The sequence below is a fragment of the Pangasianodon hypophthalmus genome, chromosome 15 (assembly GCF_027358585.1).
Source record: "Pangasianodon hypophthalmus isolate fPanHyp1 chromosome 15, fPanHyp1.pri, whole genome shotgun sequence".
NCBI lineage: Eukaryota > Metazoa > Chordata > Actinopteri > Siluriformes > Pangasiidae > Pangasianodon > Pangasianodon hypophthalmus.
The window spans coordinates 19,755,794-19,778,463 of NC_069724.1; the positions used below are offsets into that span (position 1 = coordinate 19,755,794).

General features: G+C 37.0%; 1 protein-coding gene across 3 annotated transcripts in view; it reads right to left on the bottom strand.

Annotated features, from left to right (window-relative positions):
- whrna (whirlin a) overlaps positions 1 to 22,670 on the bottom strand; it is a 112,139-nt gene that overhangs the window by 11,449 nt on the left and 78,020 nt on the right. Inside the window, exons 6-11 of one of the 3 annotated variants that reach the window (XM_026929154.3) lie at positions 12,054 to 12,266; positions 10,501 to 10,722; positions 9,916 to 9,948; positions 4,923 to 4,994; positions 2,213 to 2,681; positions 205 to 371 (exon numbers count right to left, since the gene is read on the bottom strand). In XM_026929154.3, coding sequence (XP_026784955.1) covers positions 205 to 371; positions 2,213 to 2,681; positions 4,923 to 4,994; positions 9,916 to 9,948; positions 10,501 to 10,722; positions 12,054 to 12,266 — 1,176 coding nt within the window. The remainder of the gene's footprint in view (positions 1 to 204; positions 372 to 2,212; positions 2,682 to 4,922; positions 4,995 to 9,915; positions 9,949 to 10,500; positions 10,723 to 12,053; positions 12,267 to 22,670) is intronic. The other 2 variants (XM_026929155.3, XM_026929156.3) reach the window with 2 other exon arrangements.

Sequence of the window (22,670 nt, forward strand, 5' to 3'; positions counted from 1 at the left end):
CTTTTAATGACAGATGAAATAAAAAAATAAAAGGAGGTGAATGAGAAACAAATATAAAGCATGATATTTCAACTCATATTTTAATCACAGCTCAAACACACAATCCTTACGCAACAGTTCAGCTCACACATCCATCTATTTTCTCTTTTAGATTTTTTTCTCAGATGTGAGTTTTCTCACTCTCTCTGTTTCTCTCGGTCTCACCGGTTTAATGGCGCTCCCCTCCCCTCCCCCTGCACTCTCTCTCAGTGGCCGAGTTCTGGCAGGACGTGGACTGCTCTCCTTGCTCAGGCGTCCTGACTCTGCAATGTCCACGCCGCTGTCCTCACTCAGCGTCTGTCCACTGTCAGAGAGCTGAGACAGAGTGGATCCTGCAGCGCAGACACATATACATGAGTCATTTTGTACTGCAGAGTGGAAGGATTCATTTGTTTATGACATATCCTCTGATTTTGTCACTGAAATGCAAGATCTCTATAAAGCAGTAGCAATATGAGCTACAGCAAAGAGTCAAAGCCAGTGCCATAGCTGGGAGGAACATAAATTTATCAACATAATAATCGGCATGCCAACACCATCAACATCGACAGCTGTTGCTATGGTGATATGGAGTTTGTTATTATTACATAAGAGCTATAATAATATGCTCTAGGCTGATTCCAAGACAGAAAAGTTTGTGTTGTTTTTAATTATTTATGGATTTTTTTAGTAGAGGACAGGGCATTATTTAAATCAGCAGTATGAATTGTTTTTTTTGTTTTTTTTTGTGCTGTGCTTTTTTTTGCAACTCTTTGAAACTTTTAACACAATCATTTAGCTTTTATGCACACTGCATTGCAATTCAGTGTAAGTACACTGCTAAGTTATCATCGAGTAAAAAAAAAAAGGTGCTAAACAAGGATTAAACCATTACAGGGCATGCTGTTATGAAAAAATAATCAACAGTGGGGTGGTGCGATTTGGGTACCACACAAAGGTTGATTATTTTTTGCTATAACACAATGTCTCAGTGTTTTATTCCACTTATACCACAGCAATTTGACAACAATTACAATTAAAGAATAATTTTAATGTGTTTACAGTTATATTTAATGGGCTTCATTTATCAAGCTCACTCATACGAGTGTTTACACAAGAAATTTGGTATCCGTGAAAATCCCTTAAATTCACAAAAACATATCCTACGTATCCTACTTGTGCTCTTGAGTGTGTGTAAATTTCCACACTTCACCCACTTTGCACTTCATGCATGATTCACACTTTACATACGTGAGTAAAATCGGAAACAAATCAGTATTTCACAAACTTTTGTAAATCTGGAGGAAATGGAGTTCGGTTTGGCTAACGCAAACACACAATTCTACTAAAAGACTGATAAATGTTGTAAAACATCTGCAAAACCAGTTAGTCACTGTTATTATGAAACTTGCACTCTTGCTGTCTGATATAGAATGATACTGCCAATGTGTGCTGTCTGTAACTAGACAAACGGAGAGACAAATGTTAAAGACAACCTCATGCTCATGGTAATACTGTGCACCATACATCAGTAACAGTCATTTAAAAGGAAAATGATTTGTCCATCAACTTGCAATGATTTCTTCTCTTGACTACTTTACTATGCACATGCAGAATAAAGATAAAATGAACCAATAATATCACTAATAAACCATGAACCAATAACATTTTTCATCCCCCTTCCTACTCCTTCCTATCCCCTGAGCAAAATGCTGAGCTAGATGATTCCATGTTTGTTTTTTTTAATGGCCACTTTTTACAATCCAATAATCCTGATGTATAAAACTAGTCCAGCCATTCATCTTTTCTAAATGCCCCATTTCACTTGAAAATGTTATATTAATAAAAGAAAATGTGTAATGATTTTTGTTATACACTGTTTTTTTTTTAACAGAAACGTTAGTTTTTAGTAAATAGTGCACCAAAATGCATACAGCATCACCTTCAAACTTTGCCTGCTAGCCTTCTGATGCAGCTGTCTTTTTCGAAACGTGTCGAATTCTTAAAACTATGGTTTAAATATAGCATGTCACACACTTGCAAAGTCTTTTTGTTGTACACTGCACCATGATCTTGAAGCCATGGTATTTCCTTTCAAAAACAATAAATATGGACTTGACATGTGTATAGCAGCTGCAGATCAGTACTCAGAATGTTTTAACCTGTGACTGTGTGATATGCTGCATCTCCTCACCTCTGCTCTGGGGAAGTGGTCGGACCTCGTTGACGTCAGGCTCTGCGTTGGGCCTGTGCACCTCCACCATGACAAAGTGCTGGTTGGAAGATGGGGATGAGGGAGTGGTTTTGGGTTTTTCTGGACTCGAGGGTGGAGGAGGAGCAGGAGGAGCTGGGACTGCCGGTGCTGGAGGGGGTTTCAACCTGTTGGGGGACTGAACACGCGGGAAAGGACCAATCAAGTGCTGACTCACCATGGAGAGCTGAGCCAATGGTGGCTCTTTCTTTGGGCCATCAGGAGGGTGTTTGGATTGTGTGTAGTCTTTGGTAGGTGAGTGGGAAGGGGTGGTGAAGTGCAGGTCAGAGTTAGAGGAGTCAGATGGGGGGCGTTTGCTGGGGGCGGGTTTACGACTGGGGCGGCGCTGTACGCGAGGGGGAGGAGGGGGCTTGAAGGAAGGTGGGGATTCTGAGGTTGACCCCATCTCATCCTAGGACGGAAGAACAGGGCATCGGATGTTAAACTAATTAAAGTATAAAAGGTCTAGAATATGTCTTGCATAAAAACATCATGAGAGATTCTTGACTGTAGCAGAGCTTTTATCAGAACAGACACACGAACACACTGAAAACAACAAACACTCTAAAACAGCATCAGTCTCAAATTATTTCTCGACATAAAAATCATTTAATCATTTAATTATCCAGCACAAAATTCTTGTGCAAAATAATCGGTTTGCTCATTCATCCCGGAGATAAACAAAAAAACAAAAAATAGAACAAAACAAAGAAAACAATGAAGGAAAACAAAGCAAAAAGCATGAGCAGAAATTGAATGGATGGAGTGGCTGGAGAGAGAAACTAATCAAAGGGGTGAATGCGAGCTGTCTGAGTGGTGTTCCTGGCTCTCAGAAATCACTGGAAAACTCCAATCGCACAAATCCCAGCCTGAAGGTGTCTGTTGCCGTGGAAACGGCTGTGACGAGTTGATTGGTTTTCATTAGAAGTCTAACACATCACTTACCCATGTTGACAAAAGAGCACCTGTCTTTCGTACTCAGCCCTCATAACACAGGAAGCCAAGAGACAACCACACACACCATGTCATTACACAAATATGTCAGAGCTTTCCATCTAAACTCTATCTACCACATCTGTAGTCCAATTACCACAATCAATGATTTTGACAATTCCTTGTACTGAGAAAAAACTGAAAGCCTACATGAAACTCGCTTATAATCTAAAAGCAGTCTAGGAGCAGTTGCAGGGGCGTCAATCAATGTTTATATCTGTAGAACAGTTTTATTAATATCCATCGAAGTTATTTATATATTAAACACTAAATCTGTATAATTGATCTTTTCAGAGGTTTTACTTCAGTGTTATGAGTAGGTTTGATTGCACATGGATGTACATAAGTAAGGAATAAAGCATGATGGGACATGCTGTTATAGGAAAATAATCAACAGCAGGGTGGTGTAATGAAGCCCAATGCAAAATGTTAGAAGCAAAGTGTTACCACCCTGTTAGCACCCTGAAAATGACTATTTTCCAATAATGCCATGTCCTGAAATAGTTTATTCCTCTTATACCACAGCAATTTACCAAAGATTACAATGTTCAATGGATTAATGAACAATGTTTAATGGATTAATAAACAATACATCAGACTTTTAACCATTTATAGTTACATTCACTATTGTGGAATGTCTTTGAGACAGGTTCCTGTTATCACTTACACTGTAGCAGCTATAAACATCATTCCCTCATTAGCCTCTCTTTAAGTTAATGAGACAAAAAAAGTCAAGTGTGTCATGTTAATGAGAAGCCAGAAAGCATAAAGTCCTGAAGACAGGGAAGAAAAATAACTGACCATTACAAAGCACTGACACTGGAGACTCCTTCCATAAATTTTACATAAAGTAAATATCTCTGAACGTATATATCAACATATTTAAAATTTTTTTATTATTAGCATTAGATTATGTGGAGTGTCCACCATAGTCTTCCACAGAAATGATAACGTATTAGATGAATGTGATTTGAATTACAGCTGGCACTACTATCAGTGCTGCTGTTCTGGAAAATGAATCAACACCTTCTGACCAATCAGACAGGAGAATTTCACAATGCTGTGGTATAAACATTTATATACAACATGCATTTTATGAACTTGGACATGTCCTACTTCCTATCTAATGGTGCATGGATACAGAACTTTGAAAAAAGTTTAAGCCGCCAAATTGACTTTTGCTGTTACTGCTCCTGTGTTGCAAAGTTGTACAGAACTACTTAAGAACAGCTTTGGCAAGAGATTTATCATGTCTGTCTCAGCCTAAGACCTCTACTATTTAGAATGTAACATCAGAGTACAGTCCACTGACAGGATTCCACAACTGCCCTTAGCTTTCCATTACAAGTGATTTTGCGTAAATAAGATTTCAATTACAATTACAAATAAATGTGCATATATGCTACAGATGTGGCAGATAGTATACTGGCTGAGAAGACTCTCGAGACTCTTCTTTCTGGTGACCTTTTTACTTCCGGAAAGGAATCAGTGCTAACGGCATTGCACATTACTGACAAGACATTTCCTAGGTACCCTTTAATGCCTGAAATCTTCCGTCATATTGTTTAGATGTGTAATTACTGCAGACATGAGTTGTCGTGGCTTTTCCGCCCGAGCCCTGTGTATGCGGCTGTGCTCAAACCGTGTTCGCAGGGCTCACCAGAGAGACGTCGGGAAGGGCGTTTCTACTCTCCTGGGCGTCTTCTCCATTCGTCTCCACCGCACTGTCATTCTGAGAAAGAGATTGAAAGCATAAAGAAGTCAGAACCTTACAAAAACCTGCATAACGAATGTTTAATCCAAACTGCATTTAGCTGAGTTTGTATCTCTCAGACAAGCCACCACAAAACAACAGTGCCTTTAGGTCCTGTTTAACATGCACACTCACTCTTATACATTCAAGCCCTCTCTCTCTATCCCCCCAACCACAAAACGCAGAATCCTGATTAAGATTAAGAGGTGCCTGGAATGGCAGGGAGGTTCTGGGATTTGCTCTTCACAGCCCGGTGAGTACACGCCTGCAGTTCTCCTCATTAAAGCTCTCCCCAAGCAAAACAAAAGCCCCATCAATTACCTCTAATTGCTTGCTCAGTGCAAGTATAGGAAGCACTCATGGCTAATTCATTTGCATTTAGCTTCAAAGACCTGTCTGTTGGAGTAGGTAGATGTTTACTTGATTTTATGGTAATGCTCCTTGTGAACATTTTAATTAAAACAGACGTACTGATGACACTGGTGTCACTGGAACCCTCTTACGGTAGAAATGATACTTCGGTGCTTTGATGGTTTTGTTATTTGCTTCTTGGAACGGTATGTGAAAGCTTTCATAAACAGTAATGGTAACAGAGGTCAGTGTGGTCTTTAAAAAATGTTCACGTGTGCACAAACCACAGACAAATGCCCACTTGCAATACTTTACCAAAAACTGCTGACAGAGGTTTACAGCAAGGGTCGTCTGCTGGCAAACTGTGATCTGGATGCGGACCAAGCAAAGCATTTCAGCGAACTGAACCAGGGACATGAAAAAAAACCTGTAGCAGAACTGATAAATTTATGGAAAAATGAAACACTTTTGAGTTTATAGACTCAAATTTTCTTAGTTGCTGTCCCTAGAGTAATGGGGATCTGGGATCTAATCGGTATCTATTTCCGCTAGCGGAGCAAAAATAAACAAAACATTTGGCTATATTGTGTCTGAAATGTCACTTACTTGATATTTATATTTCTTGATTATAGAACCTTTGTATAAAAGCAATATCACACTCACAATTTTGCGGTTATAATGAATATTGGCATGGCTATGAATAGTTATGGCCGAATCACAGCCGTGACAATATTCAGTATAACTGCACTCTTGCTCATGCAATATTGCTTAATTAACAGTATCATTTGTTTCTTTGCGAAGTCTCGTTCATTGTATGTGTGCATTTCTAAACCTTGTTCTCGTCTTCTTTATCTTTATCTTTATCTTTTTCTCGCCAGTTTTCACATTCATGTTATGGTTTACCCCTTTCTGAAGTTGCCTATCTGTGTATTGAACCCCGCTCTAGACCACTAACTACGATTATGGGAAAGCCCTTAATAAACACACACTTGCACCCTGTCTGTTAATGTATGTAAAACCTCTATTAAAAATCTGACTACAGATTCATTTTAATCATTTCTACACTGAATGTGGGTAAATCTCCAAACAAGATAACAATCCAAACTTAATATCCTGTTGCCTAAAATACTGTACATAATGGGTAGCAGTGTCAATGTCCGTTTCAGATGATACACATTATAGTATACACATCTCAATACAGAATATATGATAGGACACAAAACCAGTACAAATAAACTTGTTTAATTGAAAGTTACTTGTGTAATGTGACACACTACTGAACTGATACTATTCAGTTCAGCACTGATAAGATTCGATTCAGGCCTGATCCAACATGATTTAGTTCAAATCATTTAAGATTACACAATGGGAGAGTCAGGACAGAGGGCTTTGTACGTTCCAGAGAGTAAAAAGAGGTTGGTGAGGGAATGACTGGTTACAACTGCTTTAACATAAGTGATAACTTGTATCATGGGTGTATTTTATGGCAGTGTTGCAAGTTTTGCATACAGCAGTGCGAGATTCCCTGCTGAAAGGTTGGGGAAATCAATGTATTTCCAAACTTGGCTGTGTTGTAAACTGTCAGAATTTTTTTGACATCCTAAATAAAGGGTATGCAAACTTTTGCACTTGACTGTGGATGACTACTGAGTTATTTTGCTTAAAAGTTCACTTGAAACATGTCTCTTTTCCTCACCTTCTATGCATGAATTCAGACAATCTGTCCCTCTAGCTCCCTCCCCAAGCTTTCACTCATCCTTCTCTTAATCTTATGTGTGAAATTCTAGTGCACTAAGTCAGCCCAGGTCCTCCACTTGTCCACAATCCCCAGCTGAGCTCCAGCGGAGCAGAAAGCTGGAAGTTTTCCCTTAGAACTCTTTTTTGTCAGAAAGCCGTATAGGCTGTGACAGATGTGTGCTCTGCTTTTTTGGCTCAAGGACCACAGAACTCTGACTGCAGTGCCAATCTGATCACCGTGTGCGAGTCCCAGAGGGAAGCAAAGTGTGCTGCCAAGGTTTTGTTGCTTATGCTGTTTAGATTTCACACTGGCAGCTTGTACAGCAGTCCGACAACACCACAATAACGAGCAGGAGAAGAGATACAAGCTCAAAAATACAGTATACTCAGTGACATTTGGAGACAATCTTGCTCACATGCATATACCTAATAAACCCTACCATAGAGTTGTCAAGTCACAGAAAGAGAGATTTACTTTAAAGAACATCCCACTGTTTTTTTTCTCCCACGTTACTGTTTAACTTTAAGTACAGACAAGAACTTCAACACATTTCCCTGCATTGAGAAAATAACATATACTCAAAACCCAATAAACTTAACTGGGTAATCAAGGAACACTTATACAAAACATCTGTATAACTTATGCTTTATTTCATGTCTAGAAAAATAACTGTAAATTTTATTTTTATATTTAACACATTTTTATTTAATAAAAATTACAGTATTTAACATCAAAAAGGGAATAAAATCTGTAAAATATTTTGTGCAAATATAAAAATAACAGATTTGGTAAGATTTTCTCTCATGTCTGTCTTAAAGCTTTGTTTTAAAATACAGGTTATATACTGCATCTGTGTTTATTTTGAGTTAACAGGTTTCAGGTTTATTCTTCATCTGAGTGCACATACACAACAGATGTAGTGCATAGAGTTAGGTTGAAAAAAAAAAACCTTATGCATTCCTGGAAAAACACACACTCACACACATATACAGATGGGTGACAAACTAAAGGAAACACCACTGGCTCTGTTTTGCTGTAGGATTCATTTTTCTGGCATGGTTTGTCTCCATTTGTCCCCTTACAGAGAAGCGTCACTGCCAGTCAACACTAAATTCTTCTTACTGATCATCTTAATGACAAAACATTTCCATCCTGATTGAACAACAACACCATCATTAAAACACCACTGATGCTGTGGCTCAAGGTGACCAAACATGACAATTTATGTTGGTATTTCCTTTAATTTGTCACCAATCTGTGTATAAAAGAAAGAAATAAGGTGTATATCACTCTATAGAGAAATAAAGCGTATATAGCACACACGTGTTGGTCATGCCATTCCATAAGATCATAGCATTCAAATACAGTCCTATTTGAGCTGGATACGTTTTACTTGGCAAGGCACGGCATTATCCGTGATTTTAATTCAGCACACAACAGCTGCATCTGTAGTTCTGACAAGTCTTAAAAGTTCTAATTCCTGGAGCAAATGACTTTCTGTATTTTACGGAACACAGAGCTCTTTCAGTAATAGCAGTTATGCTCGTATTGACCTTATGGTAATGTAATATCTGAACCTGATAATAGATACGGCTGTATGCCTTGTCGATTTTGCATAAGTGTCGCATAATGCTGATGTGTACATCCAGGCTACGCTCTCAGTGTCACAAATTGCACCTCTCTGCTCTCATATTGTTTCGTTTTGGGTTCAAGTTATGTGCTCTTGTTTACACTTCTATGTGCTTTTCTAGTCCTGTCTCCACCCCTGTCCTGTCATTGGTGTGTTAACTGATTGCGTTCACCCGTTCTGTGTTTCACCTTAATTAGTTTGTTTATTTACGTCCTGTCGAGTTTCTTCCTCCTTGTGAGGTCTTGCCAATAGTATTGTGCATTTCTGCATTTCATAATTGTATCTTGACAATGATTCTTGGATTCCCCAAAATAAATACAAGGTACCAAACTGTAATGTTTCCTTGTTGCTTGGGTGGTACCATCAAGGGTACAACTTTTGTACTTTTAAAATGTATCTTTTGTGCACGTCATATACCTTTAATTAGCTTTACATCAGTGGTTCTTAAGGTCCAATTATATCACTTAAATTATTTTAAAGGTATTCTAAATTCACATTACAAGGCGAAAGATATATACTAAAGACAGAAAAGATATACCCTTGATGGCACAACACCAGTCACAAGGAAAAGTCCAGTTTGGTGCCTTTATTTCTGAGAGTGTATGATGTACCAATCTGGGCAAATTACACAGATACTTTACCGTGTCTGAATCAGCCAAATCTCTTACAAATCAAATTACCGAACAACCTGGGGTAAAACTAATCCAGCTTGAGTAGTAGTTAAATGTGTGTATTGTGTGCAGTGTGTTGTGTGTGCGCGTAGATATAAAATATAAAAGAGAGAATGGAGAATATTCAAACATAAGACCAAACCAATTGTGTGTACATGTGTGTATATGGAGGCATGTTTTTATATGTTGGTGGGAACCAGATGTCCCCACAAAGATGGGAATTTTTGAAAATTCTGACCTTGTGGGGACATTTGGCTGGTCCCCATTAAAAATACACACTCTAAAACTAAACTCCCAAAACTAAAAGAGCTGAAAGTTTCCTTCGGGTTACTGAGGTTAAGATTAGGGTTAAGTTTAGGCATAGTGTTAATGGGCTGTATTTGTAAGTATATTAATTTAAGGTGCTCACAAGAATAGTAAGACAAGCATGTCTGTGTGTATGTGTGTGAGTATGAGAGGTGGAAAGAAATAAGTCAGGCCACTGCAAACACATCTGTATCTGTGTCCTACCTCCATCATATCAATCAACCACAGCAGTCGCTCCTAATTGGATGCAGAGGGAATACTGTTAATACTGGTGTTAAATAGTTTCTGAAATCTAGTATTTGGTACTCCAGGCTATAAAATTCAGCAGGAACTCAGCACTTTTCCATCTGTTACACCCACACAGTGTGTGTACTGTTCTGAATCACTTTTTTACCCACCATCAGAGTTTGACCAGCTGACGCACTGAGATACACACAATCACACACACAATCGTTACAATAGAGAGGCCACATTTAAGCAGAGGAGCTAAACCCCTCTCTTACTCAACATAGACTTTAGCAAATATCCTATCATAAACATGTATCATTTATTTACACATTGAAATATGCTTATCATGGGATCCAGCACACACACACACACACACACACACATATAGTATATACAGTATATACAATGTATATATATATATATATATATATATATATATATATATATATATATATATATATATATATATATATATACATACACACACACACGCACACCTATACCCACACACACACACACACACATCCCTCACATCCCCCACACACCCTCTGTTCCTCATACCCGTGCAGAGCTGAGTGTGGTACTGGTCATGTAGCTGCCTGAGGAGGAGGCCAGAGTGTCGGGGTAGGACACCATTGAGAAGGAGTCAGTGTGCAGTGTTGCTCCTCCTGCTGCTCCCTGTCGAGCCTTCAGAGCTTCAATCTCCCTGCGGAGGACTAGTGCATCAAAACGCTCCAGATCCTGTGCACTGACCAGCCCCCGCATCTCAGACAGCAGCGAGAACTGTAGCCAAAACACACACACACACACACACGGATGCTTTAGAGATGGCCGAAAAAAATCATCTGAGCATCTTCCTCTTTACTCAAAATTTAGCAGCAAAGTGTTAGGTCTACTGGACTGCTTCCCCAAATAAGTGCATTTGTCATTTGAATTTGTGAGTGGACAATTAAGTCCATAAATACAAAGATTTAAGTATTTGATGTAACACTTGTTTATTTATTTCCTTACAATTTCCATTAGTGGCTAAAAGGTAACAAAACATACAACTTCAAAAACTTTGTGTTTGTGCTGAGTAAGTAAGTGGCCCTGGCTTCAAGATGGCTGGCAAAGCACTTTTAAACTATATGATGTGCTTGTCCCCATTTTCTAAACAACACTGTGCATAGTCTCAGAAACCAGAGAAGAAAGTCTATTTGACAATTCGATGTGGTTTGAGATGAATGTGCTATGATGTAGTCTAGGGGTTGCATGACTATCAATTTTTACTAGCTAACAACTAATTCAAAAAAGTACTTGAGTAGTCATCTTTTCCTTATTTAAAGCAAAAACTGATTCATCAGTTTCATTCAGGTCATCAGCATTCCAGTTCATCTCAAAGGTGGTCAGTGGGGTTGTCAGGGTTGGCAGGTCACTTGGGATGCTCAGACCATGTCTTTATGGACCTCGCTTTGTGCACTGGGACACTGTCATGCTGGAACATGTTTGGGCCCCAGTGAAGGAAATTGTAATGCTACAGCATATGAAGACATCCTATACAATTGTGTGCGTTCAGCTTTGCAGCAACAGTTTGGGAAGGAGCACATATGGGTGTAATGGTCAGGTGTCCACAAACTTTTTGCCAAATAGTGTAGCATCTTGAATTCTGTTGTACCAGCATGCTTTAGTGAAAATCAGATTGCCTCTGTCATGAGGTTAGGATTTGGCCCTAGGTGAATCCTTCAATAAGATATTTCACCAAGATCAAGAACTAAATCTGAGAGATTTAGTAGATTTGAAACTTGGCAAGGACTAATGTTTGTTAGCATCTACCTTCAATGTAACACTAAGAAGCATAGCTCAAATACCAAACATGTTTTGGCTTATTTGAGGTTAAGGCTATCTACGACTTTAGTATGAGATGTACTTGCTGTGAGTCAACACAGGGATTGCCTGGATATGCCAAGGAAAATCAAATCACAGCTTTATTATTAAAAAACATCTCAGTGTCTGGAAATCAAATGGATGTGATGGTTACGGGGAGGAACTGATGAAAGGATCACAAGAGCATTAAGGGATGTAGCCACTAGATTGCAGAACCAAGACAATCAATAAAACCTTTCACACAGACAAACCTTGGCATGCGTGTTGAGGAGCTCAAACAGGGCCATGACCAGCTGTTCCACTCCAATGTGTCCGTTGCGATATTCCTGGATGTAGTAGCTCATGGTCTGTCTCTCAGGCTCAGTAAGAAGGTGTCTGGCCTGCTCCTCCAGCATGGCCCTGCTCTGGTTCACCAGACTGGAGAGAGTCACCTGAGAACCGGCTACTCCTTTATAAAAACCCGTCTGGAGTTGCAGACAGACAAATAATAAAGAAAAAGGTAAAGGGAATCACTGAATGCATGAATTAAGAACAAAACTCCATTTGTACCATAAAAACCTTTACTAAGACAATTGCATAGATTAAATACAACATTTAAATTAAATTAGATACAAGCATGATGATTCCATGCAATAAAAAATGAACTAAAATTACACTCATTTTTTTTGTTTGTTTCTGCAGATTTTTACGGCTTTTGTCTAGAAGGGTCCCTCCGGTTAGAAGTTTGAATTTTGGCAACAAACAAAGAATTATATTCCTGTCATCCAAATCACCTACTGGCTCACTTCCAGCTCCCTAAGAATATATGAAAGATCTGTTTTCAGCAGCTCCACTGAGAGGTCATTCAATCTTAAATGGGAAAGATAATATTTCACTGAAGCACACATCTCTATCCTGCTCTACCCATTCTACCTCCTCTCACTGTTGTCAGTGTCCTCAAAGGGAGCTTTTTAAATTAGCTCCTCAATCAAAACCAAAAAACTTTAAGTTTCTAGCCATGAGACGATGAGAGAGAAAGAGAGAGAGAGAGAGAGAGAGATGAAGCTGTCTGCCTGCTCCTTTATGTTTACATAAAATGCTGCCATCTGAAGTGCCTTCATCTCACCAGTTTTTGAAGGCAGTATACATACTCTATATTCTTTCCTTTTTTTTAAAGAAAGATTTTATTCTAGTGAAAAATGGCTGGTGTAGTCACAGAATATTTGCTGTATTTGCCCCAATAATACTTGTCCATCTTGCCAAATATACTTTAGAGTAAACATCCATATGTACATGTCTGTAATCTGGCAACGTTGTTAAAAAAAAATTTAATAAAATATATTTAAATTGTGAGTAATGTATTTGGTCTTCCAGTAGGGCAGGAGTGATGCTTTTCATATCTTGAATAGAATCTAGCATACGAAAGAAACTAGGTTGCCTCTACCAGGAGGTTGCAACTTGGTCTTGGGTGGTTCTTCCAACAAGATAAGCCCAAACATACATGCAAATCAAGACTGAAATCATTGGCAGACACAAAATCAGCGTTTTCTGACAGGAATCTCAGTCTCCGGATTTTAACTCTGCTGAAAACAAGTGGTGTGAACAGAATACTCCGGCACACATGCACAAAAAGAATATACAAAAGCTTAAATGTTGTGCATGGAGGAGGGGTCAAGATCCATTTAACAATGGTCTCTAACCTTATTAGACATTACAGGAAGAAAGTCAGTGCTATTATTCTCCTCAGAAGGGGCTTTACCAAAAATAGCTGTGGCAGTGCGGAAAAATCCTTAATTAAGAAAACAGTTTGTAAAATACTGTCTTAAATAACTATATTGCATCCTTATATGTTAAAATCAAAATGTCATTTATTGTATGTATTATTCATTTTATACAGTATATATATTTTTGTTCATTTTTATAAAGGGCTCATATAACTCTGGACTGTATCTGTAATCCAACGTGGCCTACGCATTATTGTAGCCTTTTCCAATTACTTTCAGTGCCATGATCAATAACTGGTACATTCTAGGCACATTGCCATATAATGTTCTGTTACCATTTGTTTGGGTCGTTGTACCTTAATGCAGCATATGAGTCCAGATGAACGACATCTCGTTGGCCATCAGAACAAAACAGCTTTGGAGATGTGCCTTTATCTGTATGTCATAAGCAACCCCCCTCTCTCTTTGTCTCTCTCTCAGAAATACACTCTATTAACTTGAATTGGCAATTGGCTCCTATTTTTTTTATGTTTTTAGTGGGCACTATCAGGCAGAAAGATCACTTGCTCTATTAAACAGACAAAAGAGAGAGTACTGATTTGAGTTCGATCAATACAGACAACAGGGGCGTGCATGCTTGCTTGTCTGTATTGGCTAAACAATCTGAGCCCTGACACTCACTCTCAGTGGGCCTTTTGGGAATCTGGGCACTTTATATACTGTACCTAATATTTAATTCCTGCTGCCTGGCATTCTAGATGCATGCCATGGTATTTGGTAAAGAAAAGTCAGTAAGGAGAGTAAGGAGATCTGTCCTGTACAACGCACAAGCCAAATCATTCTGGCAAGAAGAAGTGGACTTCTGATGAAGGTCAAACTGAGGAGACGTTAATGGGTCATTACTGGAGCAACTGCATAGAATGAAAACGCAATCAAAGTTAACTCAAGTCAAGTCATTTTCAAACTGCCTGCAGCGCAGTGAGCAATGACAAAAGTACAACACAAAAACAAGTTCTCAGTGACTAACCTTACAAAATGAACATTTTTTGGGTAGGGAAAATAGTTCGCATGGCATTATAATATCAATATTGTGGTAAACAACGTAATACACTTTTATGAGATATCTCCAGTATTGTAATATAAAGCTTTTTTTAAAATTATAAACTCAGAGTGGAAGCAATTAACTAGATCTTAATTAAATTTTGTGCTCAACTCAATAAATTAAAATGGTAATATGTGTTTTCTGCTACATGAAAGTTTTCAGGAGAGAGGAGATTGTACTTTGCGGTTTCTCGGCAACACGACACACTGCAGTTTTTTTTTTTTTTTTAAACTTAAACCAAAAGACAAAAAAGAGAGGCTGGTGAGGGAACTACTGTTTATACCTGATATAACTTAAGTGATAAGAGAAACTAACTTGTTTCCACAACATTAACTGTAATTTTAAATGGATTAAAAAGTACAATGTGTCATTCTAGTAATTGTTTGGAAATTGCTGACGTATAAGTGGAATAAATCTCTTCATGACATGCTGTTACTGGAAAATAATCAACTCTAGGGTGGTAATGGTTGGTGGTTGACTGTTTTCCTATAACAGCATGTCCATCAGGTTTTAATCCTTATTTTCAAGTGTGGTTTAAGCTATACTAACCTGGTTCCTAGTGGGATATACTTCCAATGACTATAAACTGTGATTTTAAACACAAGAAACATCTTGTGTAAGCCCTCTGTCTTAAGTACAAAAGTAGAAGTGCCAGTGGACTTCTTACTGCAAATGATCAATGGATATAATCTCATAAGAACAGTGACAGCTAAGATCAGATCGATTTCCTGCCATCTGTAACACAACATTATCCACAAAGTTCCTCTGCTAATGGTCCCATTTTACTGACACACTCTTTAGTCATGACAATGTTTAATTGCTGGTCAATATCATAACCATGACAACGCAAAAAAAAAAAAAAAAGTGCTTCTGGTGACGTTCCTTGCGAACACAAAGAGCAGAAAGTCTGAACTTTCTTCACACTGCTGTGCTCTGCTGAAATTCAATTGAGTTGCAGTGAAGTATTAACATCATAGACTCTGCTTTATTTGGAGGATCGCATGGGTAACTTGCCTCTATTAAGTGTAATGAAGGGGAAAAAGAGTGCTTGATGGCAGAGACTGAGACATAAAGCTGCTGAAAGAGATTTTTAGAAGTGTCTTTACACGCTCATAGCTACCACTAAAATATATTATCTGAGGAAAAAGAGGTGACTGTCTTAGGCTGAAGAGTCAGGGACTAAAATTTTAAGTTGGTCAATTACCTCTAGAATTACTGGCACCCTTCATCAACATATAGCTCAGCTCAAGAATATATGGATATATGTATATTATTTGTCTAAATGTTTAAAGAAAAAGTTTTGCATTTTTTTTTTCTACAAAGGTATAATCACTTACAATTAATATTCTGTCACGCACTTACAAGTAATATTCTGTCCTGGAGAGAATAACAGCACTAAAATGATACTGTCTTCTAATATCGAACAAGGTTGAAGATATTTGTGGATGGACCTGGACATCTTATATTTTCAGGATTGAGCATGTGGCCTTCCCTCTTCAATTCCATAGAGTATCACAGTTCAGATCTAGAGACTGAAATGGTCATTGCAAAAGACTATTTGTTTTTGGTTTCTTTAACCATTTCTGTGTTGAATTGGAAGTATGTTTGACTCTTCATCTTGTTCAAAGCTCTATCTACGGCTAAGTCTGAACCTCCTCGCAGAGGCAGCCAGGTTACAGGCAGAAATATCCTGGTAATAGTAGTGTCGCAGTCATTTCACAATGTTTTGTTGTCTTTTATATTTGTATATTTTTAAGTAATCTGTGCATATAAATTAATAATATAAAAACGTATATGTATATAACACTAGGAGAAATTATGCATTATATGCTTATTTTGTTGTTGGATTAATTGGTAATAATCAGTTCCGGATTGTAAAAACAAACCTGCTACGGCCATCACTTGGAAATAAAAGGGCAACAGATGGAGGCAGATAGAAGTAGAATTCAAAAATTCTTCATGGAACACCCTGAATCAACCAAAAAACAGCTCCAAAGCAACAATGATCCACCACCACATTTTACAGTGGGTGCTCTTCCTTGTATGCAGTCCTCTATTGTGGACAAACATTCTGATGATGTGCATGACCAAAAGGTTTGATATTGGTCTCACTTAACCACAACACCATGCCAGCTGTAGTTCTAATGATCCTTGGTGAAGTTCAGGCACTGCATTTTCTGAGATTCTCTCAGGAACAGCTTCTTTTTTGCTATGCTCCCAAACAGCTTATTTTTATGTAACTGTTGTTTGAGAGTTGATTTTGAAATTTCCCAACTACAAGAAGTGTGTAATTGGTCCAATTCCTGAGAAATGGCCAACTGTTTCAGACACAGAACCTTAGATCTAAACATTATGGGCCTAATTGTGCTTAATGATTTTTGTAGCTGCTTACATCAATTACCTGATTTGTGCAAGTCAACAACAATTTGTCTCTTTTGTGTTGAAAGTTCTTTAGTTTTTTTTTTTCTTTTGTTAATGTATAACAAAGGGATTTAACACACATGCAACCTCATTTTTATACCCCATGAAACAGTACACGGTTAAATGCAACAACATATTTCCTGGGGACTACAGAAGGCAAATGAAAAATTCCATAGGGTGCCAATAATTATATTTTTATGAGACAATAATATTGTTTAAAAAATGTTGTTATAAAGATAAATAGTTTTTCCCATGAGTTGATATTTTGAATTATTGAGTGTAATGTTTATTTTATACAATAATTTGCTGATTTTAAAGAAGGGTGCCAATAATTCTGGTGCAGACTGTATTTTGAACATTCAGACTCAAAAGGCTCATGATGTCAAAAGGCTCAGACATCAAAAGGCTCATTTCTGGCCAAAAGGTCTAGCTGCTGATAATGACTTAAGTACACTACAGAACAGCCTAAGACTTATGGCAGTGGAAAATAACCTTCCGGGAAAGAAATGAAAACAAGCAATAAGAAAGACAAGAGTGAGCATTAGTGGAACATTTTTAGTGCTGGAGTGACTGGAGTTATGTGAAGGGCTTGAAAAGCAACGCTGAGCTTTTTCCTCTACCTCAAGGTCATTATTTTGTTGAACCTTGAACCTTGTAATCACATCATTAATGTGTTATGAAACGTCATAGAATGTCATATATTTCTTTACATCTTCTATAACAAAATATTCACCACATTGACAATTATTGATATATTGTTAAACATATCACATTTTTTTTAAAATTAGTGCATTAATATAAAACGATTGCTCACGTTATAGCTGGAACTACTGTGCTGTTATACAAAAATATCGCACTCCTTCTGCCCCATCAGATTCGAAGATTTAACTGCGCTATGATAATCACTGTCATAACATGTGTCATAACCTGTAGTTCATCTCATAACAAAAAAACCAACAAAAAACAGGTGCTAACTTAAGCACACCTAGCAAACATTAGCATGTGGTGTAAGCTGTCATGACGTCAAATATTATGATAACCTGAACATAACACTGCTATAGCACAGGATCAAAGTTTTGATGAATTTGGAGACAGGTTTGTAGGAGGGTGTGAGGGTGAACTCTTTCAGTGATGGATGTTCAGAAAAACATTTGTATTCTGCCACTCTACACAAAGGCAGGGTATTGACTCGGGGAATAATTGGAGAAGTGAGTCAGGATTACACCCTGTCTGGTCACTGAGATTTCGTAACACATTATAAATGACAGGGACTTCGAGTGCTTCTATCATCAATAAGCGCAGCTTTGCTATTTACCTCTCTTCTACAGACTCCTCTTTATTACGTTTTCTTTTCTTATTAAAAAAATACTACTTATTACTACTACTACTTATTTACTCAAAATGTAGTCTGAAATTGCTTCTTCAATTTTGAACCTAAAGCCAAACACATATATATGGTAATACTTTATTAAAAAAATATCTGTTAAGGCAAGTGTGTGATGATTTAGGTGTGTAGTGTGCACAGTGTTGTGTCAAGCTTGGCTGATCAACTACAAAAAAAAGTGGGGGGAAAAGTGTGTTGATTTCGTTACTGTCTGAACTGTTCCATTAAGCTATGACAGCATATTCATTGTGTGCATCTACAGTCTCCTATAATCTCCCGTGTATCTATTAATTCATAAAAGACACACCAAGTTCCTGTAGGCTCTGCTTTTGGCTTTCTCTGACTCTAAATAATTGATCAATGCTTTAATGCTGTCTTGGCACAAAAGAGAATACCATAAGCTGCAAGTTACGTGATTTAATTTAATGCTCCTGCTGTCACCTTGGGTCTAGGTTGAAAGAAATAATATTTTGAGGCTGCATGAATGGTCCTAATTGTAATGATTACATTATTTATCTTAAATTAAAAATATAGCTTCCACTCATATTGTCTGCCAGCTTATAAAACAGCAGTTGATATATAGTAGCACTGCCTATTTTTTCCCCACAGTAAAGTAGAAGTAGTCTATTTTGTACTAACAGCAGCAAAAAGCATAAAGCTTAGGCATGTGAGAGAAAAAGGAGTGTTGCAACAGAAGTGACTGGATTTATTAAATTATTCATATCGCATACCTAGTACATAGTGCACACACAGATATTCAATTAAGGTCATGAATAATAATGTGTGCACATTACTGATGTAGGCTGTTTTTTGTGTTTCTAATTCACAATTCTAGATTTAATAAAATAATTCCCATGCTTTAATGAATTCTCCTGTAAATAAAATGTGCCCAGTTTAACGGACAGTTTGATGTAACCACAATATGCCATGCTGAAATTCATGTTTTAAGATGTAAATACACTAAAAAACTATGGAGTTCCATTTTAGGCCAATATTAAACACATAAATACGACACTAATAATTATTTAATAGTATATAAAGTACGAGAACAGTTTTTTTTTTTTTCTGCATGGAGGACACTGGAAGAAACAGCATCTTAATCTGAGACACTGCTTATCTCAAGGACCAATTTTTCTTTTGGATAAAATATAAACAACAATGACAGCAGAGCAACAGATTAGTGCTTGGTCAGCTTATCCTTCAAATTCAACAACTTAAACCTTAAATCCAGCCTTCATATCTTGCATAGATTTCACGACCCCGATTAGGATGTGCTGGATCAAGTGCTATTTTATAGTCCGCCAAATAAGAAGAGTGGAAGCTATATTGTTAAATTAAATCAAAATCACAGTGATTAGTGTGATCATTACAATTAGGATTATTCATGCAGCAATATACCATCAATATACTACAATAATATACTCCTATAGACTTATACACTTGCCATCTTCCCATTCATATAATCATCATATTAGTGTTTATTATTTTTCATTTTTCAATAGTCTCTTGCTTTTACAGTACAACATATTACATTTGACTACTTCCTTCATCAGTCCGCATTTTCTATCCCTGATTATTTTATGGGACCTAAAGACACTTGATTTTAAACCATGCTTAAAGGCAGTAGTATATATGCTATTGTAAAAAACAACACTTTTACTCAAGAAAACTTTCTCAGTGTAAATATTGATGTAACTTAAGTTGCCAAATCTGAATATGGCCCCTTAAGTAAATTAATAAATTCATAAGTTCATAAATTTATCCATAGCAAAATCTGTCCTTAAGATAAGCATTGACTATGATTAAGACACTGTACCCTATCTCCCCTGTACGCATAAATAATAATGTATGTATTTGGAAGCACCAACATATTATCCAAGGTTAAACAGAGATGCAACAGAGATTAAAAAAATGCACATTTATTGCCTTTCACTTTGATGCACTGCATTAAATTCTGCAAACCAAGACATTCTCCAAGACTTTCTGCAAATAAATCTCTATTTCAGGACAACTGAAACTGTTATCTGTGCATTATTTCAGAATCAGAAGGACAGAATTTAAAAAATGAGCACAGGAAGGTGAATTTATCAAAGCCAATTTCCTGCACAAGGACACATATGTATCATTTTTCCACACCTGATGAAAGGAAACACAAAGGCTCCATGTGTAAATGTGCAATTGTCTGCAAAGAGGTGCAAGAAGATGCAATTTTCTGCAAATCAATGTTCCATTTTCTTTAAGAAACTTCTGTATAGAAAAGGTTAAAGCTGCAGTAGGCTGACAAAAGAGCCTCAGTCCAGTTGAGCCTCTCTCAAGATATGCAATTTCACAGCGCGATCTATAACGATAAGTGTCTTACTCAGCAAAAAATTCCCACAGAGTTATTTGGCTTTGTTCAGGGAAATTGGCAAGAGGAAGTGGATTTATGATTAAGATTTATTTGCAGAATTTGGATCAAAGTCAAAGCAAGTATCTGGAGTAAGCAGAATAATACAGTGTATGAAAGAGGTTTGTATATGTGCAACCAAGTGGGATCCATTCCATTGGCAAAGGAATCAAGGCAGGGTTAAGCCAAGACACTAGAGATAGAAAGGACCATTTTGGACATGTAAATAATTTTTCAGATTTTTGGATAAATTGCATCTATAACTTGTCTTCTTGTACAATGAAGTAAAATATATACAAAAACTCAACAACACAAAAAAATGTTTATTTCACTGTTTTGTTCTCTGCATTATCTTACGCTTACAAACGTTGATGAAGACTTTATGCTCCACCCACTCAGCACCAGTATTGAGGAATTATACTTAAGTGAAAGTATAGATAAGGTGTCAAATTCTTACTCAATTAAAAATATACTCAATCAAAAGTGAAAATTTTACTACTTTTGAATGCACTTAAGTATCAAAAAGGAAATGTAAATGTTGAACGGTAACTATTACTAATCAAAAAACTGTTAGAACATGATTTTTGTTTTAAAGCAACTACACAATTTTGTCTAAAAACCTCACTCAATCTCTGGAAGTTTGCAATATTAGCTAGAACATTAGCAAGAACTTGACTTGCTGCCCAGCCAATTATGCTAGCTACTGCAATCGATAGTAGTCTAACCAGACTTTCACAAAGAAACCAGGCTAACTTGGGTAAATATAGATAGTTAATCTTAGCAAATTAAACTTACCTTGATAGTTTTCCTATACTGATGAACTTTATTGGATGCTAACCTGAAATGATTGGATGCGACACTGTGTCTATTCAATTGATATACAGCATCCAGTCTTTGGCTAGATGAATGAAGAAGAGACTTTCAAGATTTCTTGGGAATGTAATTTAGTGTATTCAATTTCAATAATTCTTAAGTAAAGTATAAATATGTAAAAATAATACTTAAGTATACTAACATAATAAGTATTGTCCACCCCTGTACAATCATGTCATATCATATATCCACGAAAAGCTCGTTTCCTGATATATAGTTATATAAATGTTAAGTTTTGAGTCACTATGATGTACATGCCAATTTCCTTTCATAAAACACTCTCACTAGATTAGAACCACATGACACCACACTGTATTTTAAACAATGTTGTTTTCTCAAAATCAGTTTCTCTTTCTATATTCAGGAACAAAAAATCTCCATTTCTAGATAACCCGCATTGATAACATTTTACATGTTCCTTCCTATTTAGAGGCATTTTCCAAAACTGTCGGATTTACATTCGATTTTAGACTGAAAACAGTAGTGTCTACAGTCTACAGATATATTTCTGTTTCAATATAATAAAATAAGTACAAGCAAGATATCAGTGAACAAAGATTGATTGTGATATCTTTTTTTTTCTTTTTAAAAACACTTCATTCACTTGCCTTAAGACCACATCACATCACACTCCTATATCACATACTTTTATTTCCTGCTTTAAAGCTTTAAAACGGGACAAAAATGTGTAAAGAATGACAGTGGTTATCTTAAATCTTTAATCATATGTGTTTCTGCTGAATTAAGTTCATTGCATGCGCTGGGGAGAGATAAAGTGTCTGACAGGGGCTTTGTAATGAAATTACATACGGGACATCTTCCTTTTAAAGATTATGCCATTTATCTGTGTGCGTTTTCCCCACAGCAGCTCACATTTGATCACTGACCTGTAATTAATCAAAACATACCAGCAAGTACATCTGCAATTACTTAAGCAATTATTTTTTTTAAATGTTTGCCACAGGCTTTAATATGTGCCTATGGAAAATTAAATAGTTG